The sequence below is a fragment of the Trematomus bernacchii genome, unplaced genomic scaffold (assembly GCF_902827165.1).
Source record: "Trematomus bernacchii unplaced genomic scaffold, fTreBer1.1, whole genome shotgun sequence".
NCBI classification, from domain to species: Eukaryota; Metazoa; Chordata; class Actinopteri; order Perciformes; family Nototheniidae; genus Trematomus; species Trematomus bernacchii.
This window is the reverse complement of record NW_022987313.1, coordinates 87,892-109,698: the sequence shown is the minus strand read 5'-3', so window position 1 is coordinate 109,698 and position 21,807 is coordinate 87,892. Positions and strand designations below refer to the sequence as shown.

The 21,807-nt window shown below is 41.4% G+C and overlaps 1 protein-coding gene across 1 annotated transcript; it reads right to left on the bottom strand.

The window, feature by feature from the left end:
• Window positions 1-3,206: 3,206 nt before the first annotated feature.
• Window positions 3,207-11,207, bottom strand: cdc25b (cell division cycle 25B). Its single transcript, XM_034124744.1, has 15 exons — window positions 10,699-11,207; window positions 10,455-10,537; window positions 9,867-9,918; window positions 8,493-8,540; window positions 8,341-8,374; window positions 7,826-7,960; window positions 7,194-7,304; window positions 6,970-7,107; window positions 6,749-6,826; window positions 6,398-6,589; window positions 5,746-5,850; window positions 5,595-5,657; window positions 5,403-5,492; window positions 4,793-5,038; window positions 3,207-4,204 (listed from the first exon to the last, which is right to left on the bottom strand). Exons 1-15 carry the CDS (start codon window positions 10,911-10,913, stop codon window positions 4,064-4,066), a joined length of 1,731 nt encoding a protein of 576 aa, XP_033980635.1. The 5' UTR covers window positions 10,914-11,207; the 3' UTR covers window positions 3,207-4,063.
• Window positions 11,208-21,807: the final 10,600 nt, after the last annotated feature.

Sequence of the window (21,807 nt, the reverse complement as noted above, 5' to 3'; positions counted from 1 at the left end):
CTTATAATGGGCTCTACAGCACAATCCTGCTTTTACACCACGTTCCTATTTACTAAGCAAACACTTCATGTTTAGTGTAGTTGTGTGAAGGCTCCCTGTGAAAGGTGTGCAGCAGAATCTCTCTGCAGCACCCACGCTGTGAGTAATAATTAACACAGAGCTGTCACTCCTATAATAAAGAAGTGAATAAGCGGGACCACTGCAGTAATGATTAGCCAAAATCAGAGTAAAGATTCAAAGTGAAAGTAACGCTAGATTCCAGCGTCAGTGTGAAACTCAGATTTGTATTAAGTAGAAGTAAAGGATAAGACTTTAACAAAAAGTGCATTTTTCAAGAAGTGAGCATGCAGGATGTGCAGCGAGCGAGTGGTGTCATGAAAACCACAAGTAAAGCTGGTTTCACTGTTTTTTTTATCTCTGAGTCATATTTTCCTCCAATGAAACAAACCAGCTGAATAAGACAAACAACAGGAAGTGGGTAAAGGGCAGCGCTCTCAGGACCAATCGAATCGAGGCCCGCGAGTTTGAAACAAAGGAAGCGAACAACAACAACCTGAGGCTAACATCACTTCTGGACTTGTCTGTATTCACTGCAGGGGGAAGTGAAAACATCCTGAACATATGGGGAAATAATCTCAGCATGCAGAGGGTGTGCAGACATATAGCACAAGTTTCTAATGCTTAACATTAAAAAACCCCATTCCTTAGAAACCACAGTGTTAATGCTCCGTGTTTCACCACCTTCAAAGGCTGCCTGTTAGGGCCTTGTTTTACAGGCCGGGTTGTCAGTTTACTGTCAATTTCAACAACTAAAGACCTCTGATTCACCTCTGCAGCTGCATAGAGGAGCCGGGGGTTAAGAGGTGGATTCTCAGAGAAGAGATGTTGATAGGAAGGGTGGGGTCGTTTTATAGACACTGTTGCAGTATGAGAAGTCGTTTCAGTGTTGAACATATTTTTTCACAACTAAAGACAACTAAAGACCTCTGATTCACCTCTGCAGCTGCATAGAGGAGCCGGGGGTTAAGAGGTGGATTCTCAGAGAAGAGATGTTGATAGGAAGGGTGGGGTCGTTTTATAGACACTGTTGCAGTATGTGAAGTCGTTTCAGTGTTGAACATATTTTTTTCCAACCCAACAGGGAGACACCTTTTAAAAAAAGTTTGTTTTATCTGACTGTTCGACAACGTTTGTCCCCACTGCTACCCAACACATACACCAGTGACAGCAACTTTATTTAGCTAAAAGCCCCCCATCCCAGGTTTTAAAAATGCTAGAAGTCATGATACTGAAGTTCAGGTCAGGAATGGTTCAATATTTGGTTAAATATGCTTATATTTCCATAAAAAGCTAAATAAAATGTTCAAATCTGTACTTTAAATGTAAAAGAGTTGGTTAGCTTAACCTATATACTGGAAACAGACACTAAAGCATGTCACAATATTGCTTAACTTTTTAACACATTCAGCTTTATACCTTCCAACACAATGTAATGATTGATCTCATGAAGAACTAACAAAGTATACAAAACAAAACAAGCAAACATTATGAATCTTCTTGGGTCAAAAACAAAGGCCCTGGTCGAACAAAAGGTAAAGATCCCCTTTTAATGTGTTTAACCTCCGGCTCATTGACAGATCCACTTGTAAAATCTGGGTTTGCATTTGTGGGACGAGCCAAGTCCTCATCTACATTTTGAAACCCACTGTGGAGGGGGACATTTGAAAAGGCTCTTGCATGTTGCATTATGTTGCCTGGTGTGAAGGTGTGAGGCTCAGCAACTGGCCCTTTAATTTACTCAGAGAAAGCTGACATGAATGAAAAAGCCCCTCTGACAAATACATGTAAAGATCACCAGAACATACATAGTTTCCTCTTCCTTTTCACCCCCTTAGTTTCTATCCTATTTCCAGAGTTAAAGCATCTTCCGTTGAAGACGATCAACGGTCACTTGTGTCAGCTGGAAACTGTTGGCTGTAAATGGGTCTTTAGATCCCAGGAATGCAAACAAAGACTCCACGTCTTAACCAACATGGCCGCTGGGAAACTGCCCGATTTCAAACGTTGGTAAAGTGCCAGAAGCGAGGGAGTTTCTTTACGACCACTTCACTAACCACCACGTGTTTATAGCACGAGGTGGCTGATTTCTATCCTCCTGTCAGGACACGGCTGTCGGCCAGGCGCTTTGACACAAGACTCTCCCTCTGCATACAGGAATGTGTGTGTGTGTGTGCGCACTGGCACGTGCTGCAGCAGAGGCCACTCCCAAGGTCGGCTAGAGAGGGAAGATTTGAAAAACAAGAACCACTGGAAACATGTGCTGCAGAGAAGCCCAAACAAAAAGGCGGACGTGCTTTTGTTTAGACTTAAGAAGTGGAAATTCTAGTTTGACTTTAACGAACCCAGCACACCCAAGGCTTTACAGCTTTACTTTAAAATAAAGTCTTAAATAAGGAACATGGACTGATATGTAAAGTCGGGCTGAAACTAACACGTTTTATTTCTTGTTATATACTCTGGTCCAATGAAAGAGTAAAATATGTCCTCACTGACGATTCTGTAAGCTCTGATTGGCTTTTCTGCCTAGTAAATAATACCAACATTTTTGGCCATATACTTTCTAGGACAATGTCAGCTCCTCTATCCCTTGCATATGAAACACTCAATAGGTGAGCCTGTTATGCTCTCTTTCCTGTAGTGTGTCATGTAAGTTTGTGTGCATGTAAAGGGTCTACAGAGGCTAACATTTCAGTTCCTCTCCCACACTCCCCGTCTCCATTGGATACATTTGTTTACCTCCGTAACACATGCTCAAACACATTGTTTGTGATCGGTTAAGGGGTTGGACATGTCTAAGCGGTTGACCAGTCACAACAGAGCCTGCCAGCTAACCAATCAGAGGAGACTAGGCTCTGGTTTCAGACAGAGGGTGAAAAGAGGTGCTGAAGCATGTGAACATGTCACAGTAGAGGTACAACATTCAAATAAATTAGACCAAGTTAAGAATTGCATTATGGTATTTTAGCAAAAAGCCAGCAGGCTAAAGCCATCGTTTCATAGTGGCAAGTGTTCATCCATGAAAACATATTCCTCAAGTAACGTTAGGAAGTTAAAATAGGTGTTAAGTCAATATTGTGTGTCGGCCCCACGAGTATATTCACAGCACAAGAGGGAAGTTGCATTAGAAAAATAAACTTTACGTCACATTTGAACACACATAGGCTTTTTATTTCAGCAGCTCCCCCACAAGCCTGTACCAAAATCTTCAAGCCCGTTCATTATAAATCATCATTAGCTCTGCAGAGTGGAAGACATTTTAATCTCTGGAAATGTAAAAGGAAACAAAGCAAAACAAAGAAGGATCTTAGATGAAGAACTCCTATCACTTGCTGGCCTGCAGCATCAGGTGAATCTCACTGCAAAGTTAACAGGTAGTGTGTTTGCTTTGGTATCTTCTGACAGAACAAATGATCAGAAAAGGAAAGACTCTGCATTCAATCTGTACAAGTTGTCATAAAAATATCAAATTTGCATTTTGGGATGCCTAGAAAAAGGCATTTTTTAAACAAATCAATATAAATGGGGGGGGTAGACACAATGAATCAAAAACAAATTATACAAAAAAGCAGTATAAAAAAAAGCACCTCACCATTTCAAGGTATTTAAATTAAGTGCTACGATAAAGTGGGACATGACCAAAAAAAAAAAACATCCAGTGAGGAGACTGGAGAACTTTAGACTATGCAGTGTGGGTTGTGTTATTGCAAGTTGTGCCGCAAAAGGCAGCAAAATAATAAAAACATTTAAAAAACAGGCAGTAGGTCCGAGTGGTTATTAAAAAACGATCGCATTGCTTCTCAGTGAAATCTGTGCACTGCACCTCAGTGCCAGCTTTAGGTCACACCTTCCCCCTCTACATTTGCATAAATAACTAACTTTGCTAGAGTTACAGAGAAAATGTTGGGACCCTTCCATTGGCACAGTCCCTAAAAAGGTATTTCCTGGTTGGGGGGGGCATTGTATATTGATGGGGAGGGGGGGCAGTGTGTTTCTTAGGAGGCGCTCACAGCTTCTTCAGGCGGCTGTACATGTCTCTCTTGCTGCGCTCCCCGGCCCAGGTGCGGCTCTTCAGGCGAAACTTCCTCAGGTCCTCCTTGAAGTCCTCGTGGTGCATCGGCCTGTAGGCCTGAGGTTCACATTGTGCCTGCAGAGGAAGAGGAGGAACGGTTACATTCAGCCGTCACTAAAGTGCTCACTAAAGTGCTCACTAAAGTGCTCACTAAAGTGCTCACTAAATGCTCACTAAAGTGCTCACTAAAGTGCTCACTAAATGCTCAACAGTGAAAGTTGAGATCTGACTTCACAACAAAAATCACAATTCAAGGAACTACTTTTTAAACTGGGATTTGAGTTTTAGCACTTCTGGTTCCATTATGCCATGTTTTTTTATGGGTTTTTGTGAGAGCCTAACATTAGGTCTCTGGTTAACAAAAAGCTTAAGAGATTTAAACGTTTTATGACAAGTTCTATGACTAAAATACATCAGTAAATAACCCAAAAGTGAACGTCTGTAGCTTCCAAGCCTCATAAAAACAGCGGTTGCCAACATTAGTCTCTTTAGCCAAGTTGTGATGACGTGAAGTAATGTGACCGTGGGTTTTTTTTCCCCCCTGCCAAATCATTTAAAATCTCTTGAAAAGCTACTGGCTGGACCCTGTGGTGAGTTGGATTTATCATCAAGCTCGAGTGTTAGACAAACTGAGCTTCAGAGCAACGTAGAGCAGGAACTGACCTGGTAATGAGGGAAGAAGTCTTTGTATCCGCCCTTCAGGATGTAGAGCTCGGGGTAGTGGAGATTTGGATACTCGTTGGCGGCGCGGTCTCGCTCCCTGACGAAGCGACACATTCGAGGGCCGCGCTCCGACGAGAACTCGCAGTGGAAGATGATGACGACGCGTTTGTCCGGGCAGGACGGGACGATGGGCGTTTTCAGGAGGTAATCCTCCACCTGAATCTCCTGGTGGAGGTTCAGAGCTTCCTGGATGAGAAGAGACAAAACCAACCGTTCAATTTATAGAGCACAGGAAGCGACAGGGAGGCACAAAGACTCTGAAATACAGTGTCAGACAAAGAGAGTCAAAACAGATATTCTTACACGTATTAACACAGTAAGCTATATATGTAATTTAAATACAGTAAAGCTTTAAAGTGTGTGGTGAGGAAATGCGACACTGAATACATTTCGATTTTTTGCACATCTGAAACTCCAATTTATTAAAACTATTACTTGAAAGAAAACTCATGAAATGGAAGTATTTCCAAGTCAAGCTGGTTGTTTTAAAAATAAATTAATTGAGTTGTCTATGCTTTGAAAACACGCATGTTTTGAGATCGTTGCTCACCTTTATGTGTCCCCCCTCAAACTCGTAGGGGTAGCGGCAGTCCATGACGATGACGAGATGATTAAACTGACCGGAGAGAGCCGACACCATCTGAAGGACAGACAACACAAGTTAATATTTTTAAAGTGTTGACACATAACTTTAACTTGATAGAAAACACTATGATAGTTTTCCCTGAGTGCCTGTGCTCACCGTGTCTGGGGTGATGTACTTGAGGTCTTGATGTTTGCCTTCCACTGTGGGAAGCACAAAAGGCTGAAAGACAAAATAAGAAATTGGATCAGACGAGTGATTTCACACCATTAAGTTATCAGTGTAAGGAACACGGCGGTAAGTTCATTACCTTGGTGAAATCTCCTATTAGATCATTAGAGGTGTCGTCGCCGTCCAGCAGCTTCTCGATATTCGTCTGGCAGCAAGACTTGGACCTCTGGAGCAGAGAGCAGCCCTGAAGAAGAGGAGGAAACATTTAGGGGGGCAGCCATGGAGAAAACTAGCCAATTAAAGATTGTCTGTAAAGATGGAAACAAGCCAGTCGGCCTCAGCAAGTGTTTCTCCACTGAGGAGGCGGAGGGTCACGGGAAAGAGAGTTTACTACAGAGCAGGCTGGCCTACTTATTCCTGTTGTAGCATCACCAATACTTATTTAAAATGCATGCCCAAAAATAAAGTCAACATGACATAGTATGTTAAACGCATATTGCCAAAAATACCAGGAAGTTCTACAGCATCCCGTTGCATTTTCCAGTAAACTACTGACCCACAATCTGCACAACATGGCGTGTGCCCATTCTATTCATACTGCTTTCAACAGGACATACACACTAACAAAAATAGTATGTGATTTAGAATGTAGCAACAGGGTTTTTTTTTTTTAAGATTGGTGCTACTTCCTCCATTTTGTCAACATTATGACCAGGGTTCACGTTGACATCTCAACACTGGGCTAATTCAAACTCATTTGAGTTAATGATGATGCTCTTGTGAGGACTCACCGTTCTGGGTGATTCTGCGTTTTGTTCCAGGGGGGTGACCTGAGTTCCTGCCACGCTGCGGCGCCTCTTCACCCGGACCGGCGTGTTGTCATCTGCAGGACAGTCTGGGCGCTTCGCACACGGGCGTGAGGGGAGGGGGCTCGGCATGGAGGGGGAGCGGAACAGGCTGCGGGGCCGGCAGAGGATCAAAGGCTGGAGGAAAGAAAAAATGTTAACTTAAGAATCAGACCTCAAGGGTTTTTTGTGACAGCAGCTACAGTGCAGATGTTGGCAATACGATTTTTATATCCAAGGCTCCTCCAACAAATCTGACATACAGTAAACTAACGAGCACATGGCAGACAAACGTACAGAATCTTCTCCTGAACTGTCGGTCACCAGCGGGGCCGTGAGCAGGCTGGCCATTCCCATCGGCATCCTGGAGTCATCCTGTAGGTGACAAATAGTTAGTATTTTGGGAGCTTAATGAAGATTAAACTGAGAAATAAAAAAGGGTGATTTTATGAAACATCCAAAGAAAAAAGAATGGGTTTAGTAGTTTAGCAGAAACTCTGTGTGTGCAAGTGCCTCACCTCCATGTTGTCATCCATTACTTCCAGGAAGCCGTCGTCCTCGTCGTCATTGAGAGGAGAGTCGGTGGAGGTACGCCTCAGGAACATGGGGCTGGACTCAAAGAAGTCAAGCTGCTGGATCGGAGGAGGTGAGGAAAACTGGAGAAGGGGAGAACATGAGTGTTAGCATCTTATAACTCCTGGTATGGGCACTAGATGTGGACAGCGGTTTTTCAGTCACGCACCATGAGAGCCGGAGCGGAGCTGGGGCGGTGGGAGAACGCCTGGCCGCTGTTCAAGGAGCGCACACGACACCGGGACACCGGCTTGGTGGGTTTCTTAAATTCAAAGCACTCCTGCAAAAAAAAAATAGGATCATCATTTAGTCAAATCCAAGCTTAACACTTTAAGAAGCCTTTTGACAGCACATTATTTTTGAGCAAACCCTTTCCAACACTTCTAACCCAATGGCGACTAATGATTTTGTTGGTGAACTGCACACCATTTTTTTGCATGCAATTATTGTCTGTGCAAACCATAACCTTAAGTTAAAATGTTAATTGCACAATAACAAAAAAAAGATTACAAATGATATACGAAAGAATATACCAATGCTCATCTGAAGCCTTATCTTATAAAGTAATAAATAAGTTCACTGACTTACAGGAGGAAAAGAAAACTCCAGTGCTCAGGTAAATATCCCTTTAAAAACACCTGATATTAACATTTATATTAATTGAATAACGTATTTTGAGCGTCATAATGAAATGCTAGTAATGGTCAAGCTTTTAAGACAAATGATGCAATGCCTTCGCCATGGCAACAAATCAGCCGATGTGTGTTCTCAGTGAAGACTGACAGTAACCGCATCACTGACCTCCGGCATGTTCTCCTTGTTGTCACATTGAGAGGAGGAGGCGGTCATTTGGGAGGGTTGTTGTCCGAATATTCCATAGCGGTGGGAATCTGTTTCCTGTCTCTTCATTGGTGGACTGCAACTCTGGAGCTGGAGCTGATTTGGGGGGGGGGGGGGAGGGAGCAAAGTTAGAGAAGGGCTCAGCAAACATAAACAAGCCTTACTGTGGTAGATGTTCACTTGAGGATCTTTCCAAGTCGTTAAATATGAAAAACTGCCCTCCAGATAGTCATGTCACTCAAACCCAGCTGCAAAATGAATGTGAGGCTAAAAGGCCTGTGTGTAATTTTCCTACTCTAAATTCCTCTGAGACCTATTTTATGATGGGAATATTATGGCTAAATAAATGCCCAACTGCCAAATTAAGACAAATAAAAAAATAGGATACATTTTTACAGCATCTGTCCACGATGAACACAAGTCATTGAAATAAGTCATGCAGGGCTTTCAGCAAAGATAATATTAAATCTACTCACCGGCAAAGAGTTGATTCTTCGAATTGGCATCCTGCTGTTATTGGAAAAAGGTAGATTAAGGAATTTCAGTCAATACAAATCAAAAACAGACAGAGGCTGTTTTAGATTGAATTATAAAGTTCAAATAGGTTCAATACTAGAAAGCCACTTACTCATTGATGACTCTGCTCGCCTGTTGAATGGTCTTCTCAAATTCAAATCTGTGACAGAAAACATAACAGACAATTCAGAATTAGTTGAAAATATTTTGAATAAAACAAATATTGTACAAGAGAGAAAAGGAGAGCTGCAATTACCATCAATATTATTAACTATCATTTGACCATTATCAATAATGTAAAATGAAATGATAGAAAATGGTTGCTTGTTTTATAATCCTGACATTTTAATGTTGATCAACTAATCAATTAACAAGTAGCGAGTTCCAAACTAGGGAAAAGTAACATGTCTTTGAAATCAAACCTGCTGCGGAAAGGGGCTGAAAGGCCTTCATTGGCAGTTAGAAAAACACCTTGTGCTCATAAACTACAAAGACAAAGAAGCTGGAGGTCTATTGAGAAAGAGAGAGGAACGGTTGGACAAGAGGAAGTTGGGTGAATGCATCGAGGAGAGAGGTGGACTTTGCAATGGAGTAATGCCCACCTGTATGCTAAATGAGTGAAGAGCTCAGAGTGAAGGGGGGAGGGAGAGCAGGAGAAGTGGTGCAGAGATCTTCTAATCTACCATATGCCTGATGGAGCCTACGCCACGACCTCTTATTTGCAAGAGCCCTTTGTTTGTCGAGGAGAGAGCGTGTCCCATTCAATGCAGACCCAGCGGAGGGGGGGGCAGTTGTTTTCTAGGGTGCCCTCATTTCAATGGCCCTGACGCAGAAAAAGCTCCAGCCCCCCTATTCCTATTGAAATAACAGTGCATAGGGAGAGTGTGCCAAAACCCAGAGGGGGTGCTATCATTAAACCCAAGCGCAGGGCATGTCCTCCCCCAACCTGGAATATGCCTAGCAACTGAGCAGCTGTTAAGGGGGTGAATGAGGTCTTGAGGACCAAATGCTGCTGTAAAGGAAGTTGCACATCAGACAGTGGCAGATGTCTGCAGGGACTCACCCAACTCAGAATTAAGATAAAGGGCCACCCAAGATAAGCAAACTGAGAGTATGCTGACAAACTGGTCACGATAACCAGGCAAATGTAAAGCTTGAGCTTCTAGGTTTTTCCCCTTAATAACTTAAAGAAAGTTAAGCTCACTTGTCGTTATCTGCTAATCTTCTTAGTAAAAAAAACGAATGAAGCTGCCATCTTTAAGCCAACGGTAGAAACAATAATCCTACAGATGAGAAATGGTGCCTTGCTCAGCTGAGACCAAGCGCAGGGCGGAGGGAGGAGAGGGTGGAAGTGAGGAGAGGGTGGAAGTGAGGTGGGGGGGGTTGGTTATGGTGTAGGCAGAGGGGCAGGTTATGGTGTAGGCAGAGGGGCACGACTCTGAGGCTGATTGATTCGAGCAGACATGACAAGGAGAGGGCAACTTACGAGTCGTTCAATCCTTGAGCATCCATGGGACTCAGGGGATCCATGCCGAGGCCTGAAGGAAGAGATTTATATAAAATCAATATAAACATCAGGTTGTAACTGGCACCAATAACCAGTGGAATACCTTTAGATTAAGAACTGTGGCTGGGGAATTTTGCACATTCAGCCAGGTCAACAGCAAATCTAAATTTTATTTTTCAATGTAAAGCAGTTGCATTTGTAAAATGTAGTGACTGTGCAAATGAACAGAACAAAGCTTTTTTTTTTTTTTTAAAGTGATTAATCTATTTATCACAATCTGAATTACCTGAAGTTAATAACTAAACTCAAATCAATTGTTTTGTCCGAACATCCCAAAATGTAAAGATATTGTGTGAACCATCACATAAGACAGAGAAAACCCACACATCTTCAAAACTAAGAATTGGGGAAACATGGTAATGTTTGGCCTTTTCTATACTAAAATCCACCTTTTAGTAATAATCCCATGGCAACATTTTAAGGACATAACCATTAAGTGGAGCAACTGGCTCAGGCATCCATTCTAACAGCATCAATTAACAGACAATAGGTTTTTATGGGACTCACCAGCATCAGATGAGACGTCAGAGGCAAAGGAGGGAATCTTTTCAAGGGTTGCATGCTTTCTCCTTTTCGGGGTATCACATATGCTGCAAATGGGAAAAGATGAGAATTACAAATAATAATGTAAACAGTAAACCAGACAATGCATGTTAGGAAGGTTTTGTCAATGGCTTTCTAAAACACAGAAGCCGAACATAGTGTAGGCAAGTAGACGAAATAACACCTAATGCTTTAATAATAATTATACCTTCCAAGTCCAGCCCAATTGTTCATGTCCAGAGCCAAATTGGTAACAGGCGACATCACAGCGGCGGGTCCAGGGGAGAACAGGTCCCTGCAGTGCGCGTTCTTTGTGCTCATCTCGGGCAGAGAGAGCGAGGAAAGCCCGTGGATCGCGTCGGGCCTTCTTTTCAAAACAGTGTTAACAGGACTGGTGCAGCCAAATAGATCTCCAGACTCCATCTTCAGCAGTCCAATGTGTAATAATCCTGCAGACGGTATTGCTTTGCGGTAGATTACGTTTGAATTTCGAGTCGAAAAGTGACGAATTAGCAAGACGGTCCAAACTTCAAGCTAACCTGGAAGCTAACAAGTTAGGTAGCAATAATTTAGGAAAACATTTTTTCGAAACATACGATCCGATGGTTCTGATTGAAGTGAAGCGTTGATTTGGTCTTGCTAAAGTACTACAGCTGCATAGTTGTTGTTTGTGTCAGAGAGGTGCATCACGGCGTACTCCCTCTCTGACAGCCCCTGGTGTGTGAGAAAAAAGTCTGAAGCTACTCGTATTTATGTTCAAAATAGAAGCTCAGGAGCGGCAATCTCTCAGCCAATCAGCGCTGTTGTTACATCCAGCTGACCAATCAGTACACAGAACGGGTCTCCGCTGTTGTCCTCGCACCGGATGGGGAGGAAGAAGGAGGATGTGACACAATCGCAATGGTTTTACATTTTTCTTCTTTTTTCTCAGATATCTTTTGTTCTCGCGTTGCTGACTGTGGTTTCTAATTATGCACCAATGCTTTCAAAAGGGTATATTTTTAAAGATAAATGTACCTGCTTTTAGTTTTTTTATTTGAAATTGTTAGAGTAGGATTGAATGGGATGCTGATAGAATTATTATTTTTTAAAGAGGAAAAACAAAAATATGAATTACAAAATGGCTGCCTTGCATATCTGTATGTCCACAAACTAAAACATAATGTAAATATATTTTTGTTTCTGTTTAAATACTGAAGAATGTGTGATCTCCTCTTTAAAGATTTCACCAAATAAAACACAATAAATTAACTTACTAATCACCCATAATAATAATTCATTTATAAGAGCGCTTTTCCAAGTGCTCAAAGCGCTTTACATTACATATTATTACACATATTGGACATGTAACAGTGAATACCGTGGACAACAATACCCACAGGAGCAAATTGGGGTGAATTGTCTTGCCCACAACGGCCTGACCCATGCAAGTCAAATCAAATATTTTTCCATAAAAGATTAAATAGCTGCTGGATTTAAATATCAGACTATAGATAGATTTGAATACATACTTTTATCTTTGCAACACTAAGGTACAGGACATTGTGATTTGTGTGTTCACATACCGGTAATAGCAGCGGAGCTCATACACCTCCCACACAAAGTGACTCAGACAAATCAGTATTTCACCAATGTAACATACTTCCTTTTTGCCCCACCAGCACACACATAATTCTCTATTTTCTAAAATCATGTAGAAAGGAGAAATGTGTGTTTGCTGGTGGGGTTACATTGTTAGATTGTTGAAATACCAACTTGGCTGACTTTATGATTGGAAAGCTGTGAGAAACAGTATGGACATAAGGAGAAGCTGCATCAATCTCTATTTGTTGTGTTTAATCAAAGAAGCAAATACCCCACACAGCTTCTTCTAGTATTTTTCAATCTTTAGCATGTGGCTCTGATTTTATGAAAAAGGAATCTTGTGAATTCGACGGGTTTCAAATAATTGATATTCTCTATAATTGTGTAACAGATAATATATAAGTTTAATGTTTCTGAGGCCCTTTTTGTCGCCACACAGACGTGCATGTTTGCTGGATAAGGCCCTCATGTCATGCTGTGTGGCTCTTCAGGACTCCATTTTGAAAGCTTTCCTGAAACAAGGGACCAATGTGTAATGACTGTAAAGTCAAACATAACATAACATTTCTGACAAACAGACACACACCTGTTGATAACTTGTTCAACCAGACTGCTGAGGCAATCCAACAAACAAAACCGGACAAATGTAACCAGTAAAGGATCTCATTCTGCCTCAGGTTTATGTGATGTTTGTGTTTGTGGTTCTTCAGCTTTTATCTCTACTCTCAGTTTGATTTGGCTCAAATTCCCCCACCACAAGTCCAGCTTTCTCATAGTCCTGGTTGTATTTGCAATACTGAATGTGCAGTTATGTGCCATTTAAAATGGCACATAACTGCACATTCAGCAGCACCCATTTTAGCACAACAACAGTGCTTTAGTATTCCAACGAGAAGCTTTTTCGGTATCATTTTAGCCAACCTGGTGTAAGCAGGGGGGAGTGCTGACCTCTGGCCCATGGAAGAACCACTGTTCACTGGAATGGTCTTTGTTGGGATAAAGTATCTGTGAGATTTGCATCACGGATGTAAATTAAGTTTAATGAACTTCCCTGCAGAGGTAAGAGCTGAGGCCTGTGACTCCAGGCTCTCCACCCTACATCTGAAAAGAAGAGACAAGCGGGGGGAGTGAGACAGTTACTCTGCATAAAACCTCCGCAACCCTCCCGACACCTTCTGTTCCCACCAAACCTGCACCGACTCCCCACTGCCAACAATTTCCTCTTTACACAAGCTCTCACTAACAGACACACATAACAAGTCAAATCTGTTGATGTAGCAAATCTATCAGTGCTTCCATAAAATACAAAACAAGTACGCAACAATATTTACTTTGGATTTCTCTTTCATGCATTTACAAAATGACCTTACTCCAGATCTTATATCTCTTAATTCCCTCTCTTATTATTGTGCTTCCTGAATTGCCTGCTTTCTCTGTCAATAAATGTGCTGACTCATTATTTTATTACTTATGAAGACATTCTGGGCACAGAACATAGTTCACAGCAGACCGGAAAAGGTTAGTACATTGTTCTATAACTATTTTAATAATCAAATGATGATTTCCTTAATTTTTCAAGCAGAAACAGTTAAACTAGTTTACTATTCTCTGATTCCAGCCTCTGAAATGAGAGGATTCTGCCCTTTTTTGTCATATATCATTTTAAGCTAAATCCTTTTGAGTATTGTCTGACTAAAATATACTTTTGAAGATGTTAGGTTTGGCTCTGTAAAGTTTAGACAACCAGAATAACTTATAAACAAGAATCTAACATCTGCCAACAACATATGATCATATATTTATACTATAAAGACATAAATATTTCATTTTTTAAATATCAAAGTTTGTTAATACCAGAATTGAGATAAAACTTCCTTTCTTTAAAATGAGGGAGTTCTACTAACCAGCCCAAAAAACCTGCACACAGAAGGCAACAAGGTCACTTTTGTAAATGCTAAATGTGCTTCATGAATTTAGTAGTGTATTATTACTGAACCCATTTGTATCGGTATTTATCTCACAGTGTGACTCAGTTAAACAGTGTGTGTCTATCTGCAGGCAGGTAGTCATGTTGGATTGTGGTAACCTGTAATTGGGAAACTCAAAATGCATTCTACCTCACCGACAGCCTCGAAACTCAACAGCCTGAGCTCTACTTACAGCAGTGAGAAAAGGGTGTTGCTAGAAGGAAGGGAGGGCTTTACACCCACACACATACAAACACAAATTGCGGTCTTAAAACTGCATTTGATCAACTTTTTTTTACCAGACAACACAGCACAATTGACAGAAAACAGTATCAGGTCTAAAACCACCAGACTCAGGGACAGTTTCATTCCACAGGCCATAAGACTGTTAAACACCTGAACTAAGAACATCCATAACATTCACCTGTTTGCAACTTACAAATTATTTATCACTTGTATATAGACTCTTATGGCACTACTTCTATTCTATTTTATTGTATTTACTTGCACTATTCTATCTGTTATATTGTGTTGCGCTGTTGGAGGAGCCTGTGACCTAAGATTTTCATGGACATAACTACACTGTAGCTATGTACGAATGACAATTAAAGCCTTGAATCTTGAATCTTGAAAACCCTAAAAAAAGAAGCTCAGGGTCCTGATGGGAGAACCGTCAAAAGCAGTTGAGTGGACACTTCTGGAGCGTTTGCATTTGTCTTATCTGGAAATGTTGCAGCAGCAGCATTAACATTAACACTATTGCAAACAGACCATTAACACAGACTCATCAGACTGATGAGACCTACCGATGACATCACACTCGAGCTCATTAACATCGCAGAAAGCTTGCGAGAAAAATGCCTCAAAACTTCATCCAACAGCTGTAGTCATATGTTTCCCTCACAGCTATTTATGATCTGTTCTTCTGACAAAAGAGCATGTTGCTTTGAACACACATTCCAGACCAACAGCAGCTGACTGACTTCCTATAGTAACACCCATGTGAGCTCTGTTTTACACTAAATAAAAGCACAGACAAACCTCTCACACAACAGCCAAAGTGTGGCCCATAACAGTGGCATTAGTTTAAGCCCGATGACCCTTGTGAGTAAAGTACCATTCTATAAAGCACCTTTCAACCCAGATTAAAACCAGCCCTAATATTAAAACAAATAATGTAATAACAAATTAAAGTCAATACTAAGAAGTGTCAAGATATAGTTACAGTAAATGTGGTGGTATAGTATATACCTGTCTTATTCTATTTAAGCTTGTGTTTCTTCTTTACTCTTGGCTTTTTTGTGACTGTTTGAAATGTATTTATTTTTAACTCTGTTATTATGTTTTTTTTTATATATACATTTGAATTGACTTGAAATGTGCCATACAAACAAACGTGCATAGCCTTAACTTTTTCAGTTTGAACTACCAGATCACAAATGTTGTTGTTAACTGTCTTGATTTCACTTAAAGAAAAAAAAATATTGTTTTGCATTCCTGTATGTGGACACATTTTGAAAATTAGATATATAACGTGTTAACTGTTCAAACTTAGATGTATTAGTAGGTATGTAATGTCTGGTTTTGTCTGTTGTCGCTGTGGTTTAGGTATTGTTTGCCTGCTGGCTGTAGCTTCACTTGAATTAAGAGAGTAGTATATTCTAATCCAACCTTTAAGGAGAATATCTACTACCAAACAATTCCTCTAATTACAATTCTTGAAAAAATACCTAAAAATACAGTCCCAGTGATTTCCTTGCTTTATCACAGGATTTAGTGGTTTCCCACCGGCAGACTTCTCTGATTAGAGGTTTTCAAGATAAGCATGTGTAAACTGAGGCTTTGCAGATGTGTTGCCAACAAATAAGAGGGGGACCAATGCAAAGTTTACATCACATAATGTAGCATAGTTTCTTTGATCTGACTTTCTTCTGTGTGTGTGTAAATTAAGAATGAGACTGATACAAAATAATGTTTTATTGAATTGGTATAGTACGGATTAGTATGAATTGACAGGAAATACATTGCTATAGCTGTTGTGCAAATGACAAACCTTTAAATCTTGAAATTAGATTTAAATTTGAGACGATGACAATGTATGATCATTTTCTCTGCTGCAATGAGGCTACATCAATCTGTAACTACACATAATTCTCTTCCTGTACACCGCCACACTCACTTAACTAGCGTTGGAAAGCAACTCAAGTACAATTGTAAAGTACAGTACTTAAGTATTTCCATTTAATGCTACTTTATACGTCTTGCAATCAAATATTCAAATGTCTATGTCTATCTGCATCATGAGCACTTTTGGTTTTGGTACTTGAAGTATATCTTGATACTAATACTTTATTACTTTTACTAAACTAAAAAAAGAATACAAGACTTTTACTTGTAACGGAGTATTTCTTCACTTTGGTATTACTTATTAAACTTAAGCTAAAGACCTGAGCACTTCTCCCACCTCCCTACAGATGATAGTGTGTGGTGTGTTTGCATGGAGACGGTCAGTCATCCACTACCTCCCTGGTGCTCAGCCCTACCATTGTTCCCTCTCATTGTCCCCACTGGTGTCAATGCAGACTCTCCCCTGGTTGAGGTCAGCACCGACCACCCCCTCGTCACCTCCAGGCTCAGGTCGGGGAACAAGGAGCTAACATCTGCCCGTAGTGGAGGCCCGCAGCCGACAGATGGACGGCAGCGCAGGGGGAGCGGGCTCCAGCCTCTGGCCAGGAATTCTGGAGGGAAAGGCAGACAAAAGATGAGGAGGGGATGAAGACGGGAGGCTGTGTGTGGGGGTCAAAGAGAGGAAAGAGGAGGAGGAGGTTTATAGAGTGCAGTGACACATCCTGACATGGCTTTTAAGTTGATTTTCATAAGATATGGTGATGATCTAGATCAAGGGTGTCCAAACTTTTTTCACAGAGGGAAAAATATAAGAAGGGCTGGGCCATTCAGTAGAGGTTTATTGCCTCATAAGTTAAGTCTTAAGTTAGCAAAATCAATCAAATGTAGGTCAATTATGCTTGTTACTTGAAGATGCTTTAAGAAACACAACAGCCTATCACAGCTCTCCAGAGGATTTACTTTATTTGTTGGCAGCTCATTCCTTAAAATAAAAAGCCTCAGATTGCTTTTAATTAGGGGAAATATGAAGGGTATATTTCACGCTTGTCACGAAAATGTTTTCAACTTTAATTGACTGAATTTATTTTAAAAGTGGGCTTATTAAAACATGAATACTGTGTAATATATGTTTACATATTTAAGAAGTACAAGACAAGCACAAGTTAAATTTGTCGGACATATTTGATTATACATTCAGAATTTGACGAGGGCCGATTCAAAATGGCCCGCGGGCCGCATTTGGCCCCCGTGCCGTAGTTTGGACACCCCACCCCAATGGCATATAACATTTTTAAAAAACAGCTGGGTTTCTATGACCCCAAGTATCAAAAACTGTCAAGTACCAAAAGTCTTCTCTCTTTTTGTTACATCTGAAAATATCTGAATAAATTATAATATATTAAGAAAAATTCCCATTTAGATGCATGCTTTTTGAGAAATGTGGCTTCTTTTATCAAATGAAACACTTCTAAATAACATTCATTCATATCTGTCAAGTATAATATAAATCCATAATAAAAGGTTGCAGTATTAAATAAAATGTTCCAAATAATACCTTCACAGAAAAATGTAGCTAATCAATTTATGCATGAGTAATAATTGTCTAATGATGAAAAGATAATACAATAAAATACATGAATAAATTAATTCAACATAGCTCCAATAGCAGACCACTCACAGGGGCCATTTTTCTGAATTTGTGTGCATGTTTACTCCACCTGTATGTACATTATCCTGATTATACTAACATACTTTTTGATGCAGTAATTGTACGGTATAGTATTGGCACTATTACAAATATATCTCTTTTGGGTCAATTATGTAATATGTAGACTTCAGTGTAGCAGCCAAGAAGTGTAGCCTTACTAACACAAATAATTTTAAAATCAGTGCATACAAATAAACTTCATTAATTGTCCTATATGGTTTTAGATAGTACCAGTAAAGTCAACATGTTTCCTAGGCTCTCGTGAGTTATCTGCTCCAGCTTTTTCACATGTTTGTCTAAGGATAATTATAATTGTTCAACATGACATCCCCTGTTTTAAGTCGAACACGGTACAATGGTCTTGCAGGACGACCCCCAAACCCCCCACTCAATGAATGCAGATTTTAAGCTCTGCAAACAACTCCATGGTTGTTTCATCTCTCTTCAGATGTACATGTGTAGGGGGATCTCCGCTCAGCTCGTTCTGCCTCAAATGAACAAATGTGAGACAGGGGCTGGTGAATATGTTGAGCGGCTCGTTAAGTGTCTGTCTGTTGATTCCTGCTGCAGCTAACTGAAAAACACTCACAGGCTCAGTGGGAGAATTTGTGTGTGAATACTCGGCAGTTTAGAGCCTTTAATTAGCTGATGTTAATCTATGCAGGCTGTGAGGGTCGGGGGCTGCAGCTCTGAGGGGCCATGCAACTTTACAGAAGATCTCAACAGACAGATACACAGTTTTAGGATTTAAACCAAAATTGTCTTTCATTAACCGATACATAACATATATAACTTTTGCTTTGTTGAGTTTTCAGTATTTCTCTTTTGAAATAAAACAAAAATACATAAAAATAATGGAACAACTTCCCAACACTTTATTTTAACACCCCTATATAATCTTGCATTTATAAGCAGCACACAAACACTTTTTAACACGTTATAATTTAATTAGGACATTTTAAGTGTTAATGTATTTAATGCATTTGTCAATCATTATAAACTTTCTATAATATAAATTATTTATATTTTAACCACACTTTAAAGGTCCCATGTCATGCTTTCCATGAAAAGTTTCAGTCTGGCTTCAAACTCATGCACAGCACTGAAACAGCCCTTTTAATGCGGCTTTCACACCAGCGCTTTTCCCTTTCTAGCTCCTAGCGAGAGCTTTTCTGGTTCAGCTCCGGTTTCCCTTTTCAGCTCCCGCTCTGTTCACACTGCCCAGAGCTGCCGCTGCTGCGTCATGACGTCACAGTTTACGTCGCTGATTTTCTCCCACAACAACAACGGGCCGGGGACTGCGTCGGGTCGATGATCGTGTTGCTTTTAATCATACGAAGCCAGATTAAATTAAATAACGACTTCTCTAACCTTATACTTTTCTCCAGAGTGCCGTGGTTCATTGTTTATTAATGTGTTTAAGCAGCATTTACCGACCGCTGCAGTGCTGGCTGCACTTCCACGGGAGTTTATTCTCCCGTTAGCTCCGGGTTAGCTCACACGGCTCTAAAGTATTCACTGTCTGACTGTCACACAAGCAGCTGATACATATCCCCAGTTCCCCTTAAGTGAATGTGTGTCAGTCTGAATTGACGCTGTTTGGCATCACAACGCTGTTATGAAAGTTTCTCTGGTATAACATGGGTGATGTTAGCATAGCAACCGAAGCTAAACTGACTACTTGCTAAGCCGTTTTCTACAGGCACATTTTACCGGCGTATTTTTCATTATGATTCTACTTGTGATAGTCGGACATGACAACCTGTACAGCCCATGTATCTCCACAATGATCAATAACAGCGAACGGATGGTCAAAGTAAGGTTTCCTGCACGCCTCGACGTAAGAGACGTAAGCGACGCCGCGTCATAGCTCCGAAGCTCTTGCCTCTGGACCGACAATTTTTTGGAGCTGGAAGTGAACCGCATTCCGGAGCTATGACGCGCCGCCGCTGCGGTTTGAACAGGAAAAACCGGCGCTTTTCCAGCTCCAGCTCCGAGCAGGAGCTGGAAAAGCGCCGGTGTGAAAGGGGCATAAGAGTTTTCTAATGATCTGCTCCTAGCCGCCGACTCAGGTAGCTCCGCTGTCTTGGTGCTGTTAGACCTGACAGCTGCCTTTGACACTGTGGACCATAGCATCCTGCTGTCACTGGCATCACAGGCTCTGCCCTTGCATGGTTCAGGTCCTAGCTGACAGACCGTAGCTTCTCGGTACAGCTAGGTGCCTTCTCCTCTGCCAAAGCCCCTCTTACCTGTGGGGTTCCCCAAGGCTCGATTCTGGGCCCCATCCTTTTTCTACTATACATACTGCCCCTAGGTTCAATTCTCACAAAACATAATATTCCCTTCCACTGCTACGCAGACGATGTACAGATATATCTGCCTCTAAAAGCAAATGTCAAACACTCACTACAGCAGTTGATGGACTGCTTAACAGAGATAAAATCCTGGCTGAGCAAAAACGTTCTCAACCTCAACGAGAGCAAGACTGAGGTCATCTTTTTTGGACCCCAACCTCCAGCCTCTCCGGTTGATATTCTGGGCTCTTTAAAAAAAAACATCCTCCCCTCGGTCATGAACCTTGGAGTGACCTTCACTAGCACTTTTAAATTCGACAAGCAGGTCAGCACTGTAGTCAAATCCTGCTTTTTTAAAATAAGACTATTGGCCAAAACCAAGTCGTATTTATCTTTTAATGACTTAGAAAGGGTTATTAACGCCTTTGTTACCTCAAGACTGGACTATTGCAACGCTCTGTATGTGGGTATGGACCAGGCCTCAATTAAACGCCTGCAGCTAGTCCAAAACGCAGCTGCACGTTTGCTGACTGGCTACAAAAAGCGTGACCACATCACCCCAATTCTGGCCTCACTACACTGGCTTCCAGTTCGGTTCAGAATTGATTTTAAAATCCTTTTATTTGTTTTTAAAGCCCTAAATGGGCTGGCTCCGGCCTATATAGCTGAACTCCTCCAGCGCTACACCCCAGCCAGAGCTTTAAGGTCTGCTGACCAGCTGCTGCTGGTAGTGCCCAAGACCAGGCTTAAAACCCGAGGGCACCGAGCCTTCGCAGCAGCTGGCCCTAGGCTCTGGAACACTCTGCCCCTCCATGTGAGGTCAGCCCAGACCCTAGGGGTTTTTAAATCTACACTAAAAACACACTTCTTCTCTCTGGCCTTCTAGTTAAAGCGGAGTACGACTCCTGACTTTTCCTTGTGTTTTATTTTTATTTTTTATATATATCTGTTGTAATTTATTGTCTTTTATTGTGATTGTAGTAATGTGTTTTTATTACATGTACAGCACTTTGGCTCGACCAAAAATCGCTTTTAAATGTGCTTTATAAATAAAACTTGATTTGATTTGATTTCCTGGTTATTACCCGTCCCCTTGTGTGTTATTTAGCTTTTTATGCATGTAAACGGTCTGCAGAGTCACAAACCCTCAAAGTACACCCTGTAGCGAGTAAAACTCTAACACAGAAAAGACCTGTCTATGCTGCCCCAGAACGCCTCGTTGGAGATTTCTCTTTTTCAATTGTTTACTTATTGGGTATAGTGACGTATTTCGGGTATAGTGACGTAACGTAACGGCTCCGCAGATTGGTCTAAATCAAATCAAATGGACCAATCCGCGGAGCCGTTACGTTACGTCCGTGGAGCCGTTACGTTTGGACCAATCCGCGGACTTTCTCACACACACACTCGGTGGGACGTTGCGAGGCTCGCTGCTGCGAGGAGCGGGACACTGTGAGCTGGCTCACTAGTGTGGGGTCGGCGAGACAGCGAGACACCGCGGAACTCAGCCTGGGCACACACACAAACTCCCAGCCAGGCTGCGTGTGTGTGTGTGTTTCGCTGTGTCTCGCTGTCTCGCAGACGGCCACTAGGCTCACAGGGAGGGGCAAGGAGCTCCAACAAGCCGTTTAGGACAG